General features: G+C 40.2%; 1 protein-coding gene across 3 annotated transcripts in view; it reads left to right on the forward strand.

Annotated features, from left to right (window-relative positions):
- The window catches only part of LOC127619620 (retinoic acid receptor beta-like), a 271,989-nt gene that overhangs the window by 217,651 nt on the left and 42,321 nt on the right, over positions 1 to 12,017 (forward strand). For all 3 annotated transcript variants that reach the window (XM_052092531.1, XM_052092533.1, XM_052092532.1), the window contains exon 4: positions 2,362 to 2,522. In XM_052092531.1, the coding sequence (XP_051948491.1) occupies positions 2,362 to 2,522 (161 nt within the window). The remainder of the gene's footprint in view (positions 1 to 2,361; positions 2,523 to 12,017) is intronic.

Genomic DNA, 12,017 nt, shown 5'->3' on the forward strand with positions numbered 1-12,017 from the left:
TTATATTTAACAGCTGACCATGCAACACAGAGGACAACACGTTATAATATTTCAGAGGTTGACAACCATTAATAAAGACACTTTTTTGTCTTATATCTCAAAAAAGGTCTGGAATGGTTTGAGGAACATGATGAAGAGTTTAAGGTGTTGCCCTGGCCTCCAAATTCCCCAGATCTCCCCGCATCTATGGGATGTGCTGGACCAACAAGTCCAATCTAATACTACTCTACCTCACAAATTACAGGACTTAAAGAATCTGCTGCTAATATCTTGGTGCCAGATACCACAGGACACCTTCAGGGGCTTGTAGAGTCCATGCCTTGACGGGTTAGTGCTGTTTTGGCAGCAAGCGGAGGACAAAGAGCATATTAGGCAGGTGGTCATAATGTTTTTAGGCAAATCTGTGTTTATTTGTATAAATTCATTATTTCATGCTGCCTACTTAGATGGCATTTTAAGGCATTATACTCTGTAAAAAGAAGCTTATTCTGTTTACGTTGTTCAGTCAGTCAAGAACAGTCAACTTGAAGTTATTATCAGGCTGATGCAAATTTACCTACATCTGTATGACCGCTCACGTAGACATTTTTAAAAAACGTGTTATGCGTTAAAAAAAATAAAATAAAATTTGTTTAATTAGTCTACAAAAGGAATCAAATCTTCTCTCTACTCTCAGGTCCCCATTCACGTATTCATCTGCAGCGAAAGCCATTCACACATCTACCCAAAGTAAGATATGCCTCACTTATCATTATTATTTTGCCTGTATTTTGCCCATTTAAATCATTTTATACACCGATTTTTGCAGTAGTATCATCATACATTACAATAACAGAGTGTATTCTGTGCATATTATGGCCATGTATAACGGTTACTGTAGCTCAATATCTCCAGGAATTCTGAATCTAAACAAGACTAATTAAACTGCATATACTGCATATATATTACTTTAAATAATAATCTGGTGGTTAAAACAACTTATTTTACTGAGTTTTACATGTAGTCTTGAGCGTCCACATATTTAAATGTACTTCTAAACGGCTCCCACAGCATCGTGGCGGGTGTCTAAATGTTCACAAACAGTATATACTGTTATTTGGCTGTTTCAAACTTCTGTTTACCCATGAACAAAGAACAAATAACATCTCTAATTAAGTATATCTGGGCCTTCAGAGACACAAGTTCTGATCCCATGGAAACCAGAAAGTAATCATGTTTACATAAACAATTGTGAGCATGTTTCAGAGGTTGCATTCCTTCTGACATTACATTTTTACTCCCCTGATTGATAGGTTTAGGGTTGGAGTTTGGGTTAAAATATGCATTCCTCTTCATTGTATCGCTCTTCTATCAGGGGGAGTCTACGAGGTTAGCATAGCAATGCATAACATGGCAGTCCCATAGACATTCTATGTGCGGTAACTAGCAAGGAGACAAGAGGCCATTTTTTTAATGGATGTCAACGGAGTGCTTCAGTGTGCTGAAAACACTGCTTTTGTGAGGAAAGACAGTTCATCACTTAATGAACTGACTTGATGTCTGCTAATCTTCAATATGTTTTCATGTTATCGACAATCATTTTGAAAATAACTATGTGTGGAGTTTTCTACTATACAATTTCTGATTTATAAGAGAAAACACAGACAAATTTGTGACAGGTATGTGTCAGTTTATGCCTCTCCTCATTCATTTTTATGGTATCTGCAAATGGTGACTTATTGTTGTAAAACTTTGGTTGACCGTGGAGGTTGTCTTCTCAATATAGAAGATCTCTGGTATTACATAATTTACTAGTAAAAATACAACTTCCCTTTGGCATCACTCTGAGGACATTTACCTGAAAACTGGAAATATGTGTTTATATGTTCACTTTCAGCTTTGGCCACAGGGGGCAGTATTTCAAATTTCAGTAATCACTGACCGATTTCAGCCGCGTAACTTTCGACCTACCCTCACCAAATTCATAGTGTGATTCTGGCTAATGCCAAACTATTGAATTAACTATGAGTCACATCTTCTGTGCACATCATGTGTGTTCAGTTAGCATGCTGCCTTAGGTAGCTACGTAAACAACAAATCAGCTCACTTGTTTTGCAACAGAGATAATGTTTAAAATGGATAATTCAAAGTAAATACATTTGTGAATGTGAACTTTGTGGAATATATTGGTAGCCTGATTCATGGTTCTAAGCACCCGTTGAAAATGTTTTTATTTCACTGTGGAAGTTGTTTGTTGTAAAAAAATTTAATCACATAACTATTATCTTAAGACTTATAATTATGTCAACAAAGTTTCATGACAACCCGTAATAATTTGAGTGATGATGACTAATCTCTCTTGTTTTCTTTGTGCTCTCTCAGCTGTCCGGAATGACAGGAATAAGAAGAAGAAGGAGATTCCGAAGCAGGAGATGGCTGAGAGTTATGAACTGACAGCAGAACAGGAGGCCATCATTGAGAAAATCCAGAAAGCTCATCAAGAGACTTTTCCTTCACTCTGCCAGCTGGGCAAGTACACCACGGTAAATCACACACAAAGGGCAGTATACTATATATCACAGGTGTTTTAGATCATTTATTTAAGTTTACAATGTTATACATTATTGAAAACAAATTAGTTACTAAACCCATATAGAATTGACTGTACAAATTATTCCATCAATAGACTGGTATTTTAATTATTTCATTATGTTTTTACATAGTTTCCGAACTTTGTGAATAAAGTGTATTCATTTCATTTTTCTCTCATTGAATACACTCAGAAATATGCCACATTAAGAAGTGCGTTGTGAATGCCGTTTCTCATTGACTGACACAACACAGTGAAATTAAGACCCAGTTTAAAGCTGTAGACAAGGTTTTAACACAGTATTAAAGTTTGAACCGTGAGAGTCTGTGAATGATGTGACATTAATGAGGACTATTGAATCAAAATCATAGATATAAGACTGTTTGAGTTGAATTGAGTGTGAGCCTCAGTGATAATGAATAAGCACATGTTTGATTTACTCTTAATCTGTAATTCTTCATTCTCAGCAGACAGATTTGATCAATTCAGTTAAGTCCACAATAAATCATCCTTCAGTATAGCATAGGTCTGCATGTTATGAGTGCTGACTTTTGGCAAATCTCTTCCATTACTGACATCATAGTTTCCACACATCAGTCACATCAGCCTCGAGATAAAATCAGTGGAAATCAAATACAATTAGAAATGTTGATTTAAATAAGCTTTATTAAACAATTAATAAAACAATTAACCTCATGCTCATTTGAGGACACTGAATTTTAGCTTCCCTGTACTCTGTACATATTTAAATTCATTTTAAATCCAAATCAACTGTCCTCATATCAGGAGTCTCTAGGCTTTCATTTAAGGGTTAAATTGTCAAAACATGACATGCCAATTTCAGTAAAATGCTTCTATGTGCTTACCACAACTGCATCTGGTAAGAAAAAGAAACCTCATGAAATTTTTACATTTAAATCTGTTTGTGTCAAAAGAGTAACATCTGTAGTTTCATCTGATGTGCCAACTTGAAGATTTCAGTGATTTGTCACAAGAGAGCACACTTTTAATCGTGTTGTCCTCATATGAGGACATTGGGACTTTATTTATGAAAAACCCAAGACCCAGTGGGCCTGATCACCACTGGGAGTCAATGCTGGAAAATGCTGCCTTTGTAGACTGTAGATGGAGGTAGGACGAAAATAAGGTGCCCCTCAAACTGTTCTGAGATCATACAAAATGCTGTAGGTTAAGCCATTAACTGATAAGGGAGCAATACAGCTATTATAAAAATAAAAAACGATATAGTGATATACTGTATGTGAGACTTTTAGATTAGTGGTGGGTATTGGCAAGGACTTCACAATACGATACGCATCACAATACATGGATCACGATACGATTATATCACGATACATATTGCGATTTATTGCGATATTGCACAGTTCACTGAAAATTTTAAAACAGAGCTGAAATACAAGTTACTGTGTATGATCTGGGTAGTCTTAATACATCACAATGATAAATTAAATACTTTGTAACACTCCCCAAAATCTTTAAGTGGAGTTTACACTAATTATGGGATCTTCCGTACCGTTTCTAATGATAGGTTGTGGAGTAGAGAAAATAAATACCAACACTGATGAAAAATCAATAAACCCAAGTGTATTAACAAAACCAATAATATTTACAACAATAACAAACAAAGTGTATGTACATGTAAAAGTGAAGTCCAGAGTGCACAGAGTTATATACAGTGTTCAGATCAGCCTCACCGGGTGTTTGTATAGTCCGTGAGCATGATCAAGTGATGGAGTGATGAATTGATGAATGACCAATGTCCTCTGATAAAAGGTAATCCTGGCTGCGAGCCAAATGAATAACCTCCAGGAGGAACGGCGTCTCAGCGCTCCCAGGTCAGTCACCAGCGTAATCCAATTTAATGAATGAACGGGTTTGTAGTGAGCGTACTCGCAAATGAGTGCTGACAACCGGCATAGCGGTTCTTTAAATAGCAACTGAAAGTTACTTCCTGTTTACGTGGCAGGAAAACACGTAAGATGAAACCACGCGAAGATCTCGCGTGAACAGAGATCGGGGATAAACACTCAACAGCTGAGGGATATAACAGGTTACAGGGGAAAGCAATATAACAAATAGGCATTAATGACAAACATAATTAGTTTAAAGTCATTGAACCAAATATAAAACATCCCCTTATGTGGCCACGCTACAACTTTTTTAGTGTTGGAGTGGTCTCCTCTGACATGACAAGAGTAGCTACATTCATGGGCTTCATAGCAGTGACAACTTCTTCAGCAGCTGTTATGTCTGACTCACTGAGGGTGCGGATCTCCTTCTCTGTCTTCCTCACCTCAGCTGAGAGGAGGGCAGCATGGATGGCTGTCTGCTGTTCTAAGAAGCGGTGCAGCATGTCATGAGCACTATTTCATCTGGTAACGATGTCAGTGAGCAATTTGTGTTGAGGCAGATTTAGCAGCTTTTGGTTTTCACGCAGTACACAGCTGGCTGTGGGGCTGCGTCTGAAAAAGCTGGTTATTCTTCTCACTCTTCCCAGCAATCGGGCGACTGGTTTTAGCTGCAGTGCGCACTGTGAAGTCAAATTCAAGTTATTCAAATTTGGCAGACCAGCTAGCTGTGCTGGTCTTGTTTGATGCGTTGTCTGTAACTATTTCGGGGTCCTTGCTTTTTATGTCCCGTTCCTCTAATGCTCTTTTCAACAGCTCGGCGATGTTTCTGCCAGTATGGCTCTCATGCATTGCCCTCGTCTGAGAAATCAGTTCTCAGTCCTCATTGATGTGGTGCACCATGATCGCAACATAAGATTCAGTGGCTCTCGATGTCCAGCCATTGCACGTAAGGGCCACTCTTTCTGCTGAGCCAAGAGAGACAAACTCTTCATACATCCTGGGCATGGCTACCTCAGTAATGTGTTTGCGAGTCGGGATCACATAGCGCGGCTCCATGATGTTAACCATATATCTGAAGCCGGTGTTATCAATGACACTATAGGGGCGCAAATCATGACAAATGAAATGCACCAACGACTCTGTTATTTTTAGAGCTCGAGCTGAGGTAGATGGAAGTTTGTTAGTGGTGTTATCCATTGTAGTCTGCCTGTGGTCGATAGGTTTCGGAAGCTGCTGTAACGTTATATCTGCATGGCGTCTGATAAGGTGTGCTCGCAAGTTGGTTGTTTTACCCGAATATTGTACAGCAGCGTGACAAAGCTTGCATATTGCATTGGTTTTATCCAAGTCCATGCTCCCAGGTTTGTTTTTAAAACCAAAGTGCTCCCACACATCGGCTTTATATTTTGAAGGGGCCGCTGTCTTTTTGTCAGCTGCGTCTGCCATGCTGTTTCCAGCTGTTCACTCTACCGAAAATGCAATTCTGGGCAGCTAGCAGTACTGCGACATCTACAGGAATGGAGCTTGTAGTTCACAACATGTTTTAAAAAAATTATAATATACATTTTTGAGCTGGAAATCGATGTAGTTTATCGTGGAAATAAATATCGCAATATATTGCCTTATCGATTTTTTAGCACAGCCCTATTGTAGATGCTGTCAATACATCCGTATTGTACATTTCAGCATCTATCCAACATGACAAAAATTTACATTTAAATGTTACAGAGATCAGGCTGCATAATGTTCAACCCCAAAACATTGAGATTGTAGTATTTTAAACATTGTACCCTGGAAACATTATGAGTTGGCATAAAATATGTTTTAAAGGAGACATTTCATGGGTTATTAAGTACTGTATATACCCGAATATAAGACGACACTGAATATAAGACGACCCCCCCCCCCCCATTTTCCAGACTTGTTTTGGGGAAAAAAATAGATTTTTGTGGAAAAAATCTGGTTTTCAACAGAAAATAATTTTATTTGAAAATTCTAGTGATAATTCATTGAGAAAAACATTTTAACACCATTCATTAAATATTTGGATTAATTTGTCACAAAATAAAGTGCACTCTGTCAATGAGTTCAGAAATTAATGAATGAGCGACAAAAATGAATAACCTTTTCACAAAAATGCAATAATTATGTAGGCCTATGTATGTATGTAATTGTCGTACTGTGAAGATAAATGGAAAATAACCATCTGCTTTTAATCAAACACATCTGACATTAAAGTCTTGAAACAAACCAAACTGTGGGGTTGCAATAAGAACAGCAGTGCAAATGGGCCTTTATGCTGCACATTAAACTAGGCCTATTCCTCACAGAGATCCCCTGCCTCCCTATGCTCACTCTCGCTGTCATCACTATCATGATGCTCCACGAGCCCCTCCCGCAGAATGTCATCCTCGCTCCCATCAAGGGCATTTGATATGCAGCGTTTCTTAAATCCATGAATGATGCTCTCCTGGCTTATGGCATCCCATGCTTGGAGGATCCAAGTACAGAGCAGATGTGCACTGCTGGCTTCTTAAGTTTTCCAGTAGGCGTCAGTGAGTGATCGCCTGACAGGAGCCACTCAGTGTACCTCTTGCGCAGATTATCCTTGAATGGCTTGTTGACGACTACATCCAATACCTGTAGCTGGCTTGTCATCCCCCCCGGTAGGATCACTAGAGTTTTGACGGGCTCCGTCAAGTGTCCGCGGAATGCATCCAAAACGAGCATATTTCTCTTTTTATGAAGCGACCATAAGTTTAAAGTTGGCGTCATAACTGTTTCGAACGTGTTGGTTTATATGACCAACTTTTGAAGCGCGTTTCTCAAGATGATCTCTTGATCTCTCCATGGCGGCACTTTACTGTTTATTTAATTCATAACACTGACACTAATTAGCCTGTCGTGTTGGCGCCCTCTACTGTTTCCCCCTGCTTTCTCCCTTTCCCCCCCGTGATTTTGTCTATATCACGAATATAAGACAACCCCCCATTTTTCAGCCTATTTTTAGGACAAAAACCTCGTCTTATATTCGGGTATATACAGTAATATGTAAGCGATAATCCATGGCTAGGTGTGCATTTAGCAATTTGAATGCACAACGTGGAGGTAAATAATCTCCCCAATTAATTACATGGGTCTCAGGAATACTCTATTTTGATTGCTTCTAGCAGTCTGATATTTCAAAGTAAAAACAGCACAAGTGACCATACTGAGTCTGACCTGGAGATAATTAGGAATGCACTTGCAGTTTCCTTGTACACACCCATAAGGCTTGTAAGAAAAGTATGGCTTGAAATTCAGCTATACACATTTTTTAAGTCATTGAAAAAAGGCCATATAACAAATACTAAACATTAAGGTCCATAAGCCTTTTTAGAACTGGATGTTGTAGCCTACAAAATTATGTGAAAACAATCCTGATTACTCATTCATTAAAAAACAGTATAGTAATTGAACTTTTGTAAGACACTTTTAGTTTTAGAAAGGTCATATGCAAGGAGGCGTGAACTATCATGAATATTGATTGTAATTCACACCTAAGGAGACAAAGACCCCTCCCCTGGGCCTATCATTGAGGAATGTGACAGAAAGACTTAATGATCAAAATCATGTTTTAAGTTAAAAGAAGTAATCTGACTACATTTTCTTTACATAATCACTTAAAAATGTTAGACCTACACTACCATTTAAAAGAAGTCTCTTCTGCTCACCAAGACTGCAAACTTCAGTGTCACATGATCCTTCAGAAATTATTGTAATATGCTGATTTTCTAATATGGGCATATTTAAAGTGCATTTTATTAATTTACACCTGAACACATAAGCACAAGCTTTGTTGATGATAATGAGGCAGCATAAACAGTAGTTAAAATATAATCTAAACGTTCATATTATTTTTATACCATATTACATATCATATTTATATCATACAGCATACAATTTAAAAGCCTGCTTTAGCCGAAACAACATTTAAATGTAACTAAAACTTGCTTATTAGGTGGGACTACTAGTGGGACTGTTGGACATGTTTATATAAAATAGCATGTCAACTAATTAAAACTAAATGACTTACTCATCAAAATTGTATCCTCGGCTGGATCAAGTCTCTCTTCAAAATACAAACATTCATCAGAGTCCCACTCTTCTTCTGAGGAAAATGTTAACTCTTCCTTAATATCCAGGAGTTTCCTCCCCTGTGTATCGGGCCGTCTTCCAAACGCGCAAAAAAGTGAACAAACTTGATGTTTTTAAGGCACAGTCGGGGGCGTTGGAAATCGAGCGCACAGGGCTAAGAAGCTCAAGAAACATACAGTAGACGGTGAACAAGTACTCAAATGGAGCCTAACTTTTAACAACACTTACCTCAACTCCCATTGCCATGTCTGTAGGCCATACTGGCCTCGTCTTCACATACAAGAATGCACCCAGCTGTGCTTGGCCTATTTCTTTCGGGACTTAGAAAAGAGAAGTAGCAACAGCAGCAGCAGCGGTTTCCATAAGGCAGTGTTTCCATGCAGTGTTGGACAATGAATCGTGCAGAAGAAAGTGTGGACAAAATTTAGGCTTGTTTGGAATGATTTGGGTGGGTTAAAAAAATTTAACATTAATACATTTCATTGCTCATGCAACTAAAATAAAGAAAATGGCTCCACACACAAGCATTCAATCAAATAGCCAAAACTCTGATTGACAGAAAATGTGTTCAATTCTATTTAGAGTCACATCCACCAATATGTTAAACGAGTGCAATCGGCATTGATTTTAGCAAAAGAAGATGTAAGAGAAAATGTCAAAAATGGAGAAAGGAGCGTGATCTCAAGTTGTGATCAATGCCAGAACATTTCTGTGGTGTTTTTCTCATATATATTTTTTATGTATAGGCTTGCTTTCCCCATAATCCCCCAATGTCTTAAGCAGTTACAGGCATGGTACTTTGGGCCTAAGATGGGAAAATATGATTTCTTGAAAGTTCAGCAGTGGCCTGGCACTGTTTTGTGTGAATAACTCTCATATCATAACACTATAACAGCACCTCTAAACAACTTTTGTTGCCAAAAATTAGCAAAACGTCACTGCCATATGTCATATACTTGTGCATTTATCTTTTCTTACCAAGCTCATGAAAAAGAGACATTACACTGTGTCACAGCACAGCCCCAAAGCAATACAAGTGTCATTTAAGAGTTTGCATATGACATTCAGTGAACTTTTGACCCTTTAAAATAGAAAATACAAGTATTACATAAATTAAGTTTCATAGGTATCACAGTAAGTGTGACCCTGTATAGAATCTTTAGTGCAATATTAAACATGATGAATATCATGGCTGCATTTGGGGGACAAACACTGTTCATTTGAAGGGTCATAAATCCTAAAAAGCATCATAAATCTTTTGTTTATCTCGTGAGAACTGTACTACACCTCTGCATGGCAATCTCTGTCTTAGATGGCACTGAAGAATCTCTAGTGCAGAAATGCCCTAACCAGGGACAGCGGGCCAAAGTTGGTCCATGATAACCTTTGATTTGCCCCCCCTAGCCATATTTGAAAGTGGGGGGTAATGCTTTTGACACAGCTTTTCTTTGTATTAATTTAGTTGATTGCAGAGTAATGTTTTTTTGTGAAATAAAATCTTAAAGAAGGGGAACCAGGGCAACTTTCATATTTAATACAATACCGTGTGCAGAGCCTGAAATTCAGCGTGGGATTTGCGTGTATTGCGCACAGTTGTAATAATTCCCGCAAGTTCCATGTCCATAATGAGGAATGCAAAAAAAAATTCCACTGCGAATTTTCAAATGAAAATTCAAATGAATCAGATTGATATAGTTCCAAATATATCCACCTTGAAGGTTTATGTAGCCGCTGTATCAGCTTATAAGATGGTAAGTCCTTAGGGATGCACGACGTGATCATCAGGTTCCTTAGAGGCACCCAGAGTCTGAACCGTCCCAGGCCATGCCTGTTCCCCTCATGGGATCTCTCAGTGGTCCTTTCAGGCCTCCAAAGACCCCCCTTCGAGCTGCTAGAATCAGTCAAGCTCAGAGCTCTCTCCTTGAAGACGGGTTGGAGATCTGCGAGCCTTCTCTGTCAGCGACACTTGCCTGGAGTCCAGTCAGATAGATACTCATGTCATCCTAAGACCTCGACCGGGCTACGTGCCCAAGGTTCCTACGACTCCCTCAGAGGTAGTGAACCTGCAAGCGAAGCTGCCTCTGGATGAGGCAGACCTAGCCTTATCATCGCTGTGTCCAGTGCATGCTTTGCGTACTTATGTGGACCACATGCAGAGCTTTAGATATTATGAGCTGCTCTTTGTTGCTGTGGCAAGCAGTGGAAAGGGGCGCTGTCTCCAACAGAGATTGCCCACTGGGTAGTCAACGCCATGGCTGGCCTATCAGACCCAGGCTGTGTCCGCCCCCTTGCGGGTTCAAGCACACTCTCTGAGCAGTGTGGCATTCTCGTGGGCACTGGCCAATGGCATCTCCCTACCAGACATCTGCAGAGTGGCGGGTTGGGAAACACCCAATACCTTTACGAGATTCTACAATCTCAGGGTTGAATCGGTCTCGGTCCGTATTTTCTCAAGTCATGTAGAACTCGGTAATGTGGAATGGCTGACTGGGTGTTTTCCGCTTGCACATAGCGCCCCCTTCCCCTCCACTGAGGCGATCGCATGCGCTCTTTCTCCCAGGAGAGTCCACTAAACTTGTGGTCCCTGGATGACTTTCCTCCCTAGCCCTCTGATTCGCAAATTCATTGGAGGAATTCCCGACCAGACCCACTACGGTTACTAACTGCTCTGTACTGGAATAGGTGCTCCACAGGATTTGGCCATCACGAATTAATCCCCCTGTGTGTATTTTCCATGGTACGGTCCCCCTGGCTGCGGACCCGCATCTCCCTTGGGCAGTCCCCTCTGCCCCCTGGTCGCTGTGTTTGTAGTAACTCCTCCCTCGCTAGGTAGGATCTACCACAGCACCACTTCTACATGTGGCCTTAAACCCATGTGAAGTATTCGCCACATTTAACCTCACCCCAGCCTGTGCAGGATGTGGTGTCCATGGGGTCTTTTCCCCCTGAAAGAATAGAAGTTGGAAAAGAATGCCTTCCCCGATGCGTGTTATAGCATTAAATGGCCCCAATCACTTTAACTCTATGCGAGAAACAGAGAGAGAGAAAGGTTGCGTGTCTTGCTCCCATGCTTGGCACGTTGATGCTCCCCCCATTCAGGATCCTGGGAACCTATAAAGTTTATGATGTTTTTATGGGGCGTTGGAATGGGTATGTGCAGTCTGATGCAGCCTGCTGCTTTGCCACGCAATTGCCTGCCCACGCCTGCATCAGCAGTTCATGTACACGGTTCAGCGCATGGTGTGATTGAATAAGGACCCCTGTCGAATGAGCAACAGACGGGGAATGTCTAGGTTACTATTGTAACCCCCGTTCCCTGATGGAGGGAATGAGACGTTGTGTCCCCCCGGCCATGACGCTGTACCGAGCCACTGTAACGGCTGAAACGTTTTCTCGGTTCCTCAGTGCAAAACCTGATTAGACAGATGCATGATTCCCTC

This window comes from Xyrauchen texanus, chromosome 26 (genome assembly GCF_025860055.1).
Source record: "Xyrauchen texanus isolate HMW12.3.18 chromosome 26, RBS_HiC_50CHRs, whole genome shotgun sequence".
Taxonomy (NCBI): Eukaryota; Metazoa; Chordata; class Actinopteri; order Cypriniformes; family Catostomidae; genus Xyrauchen; species Xyrauchen texanus.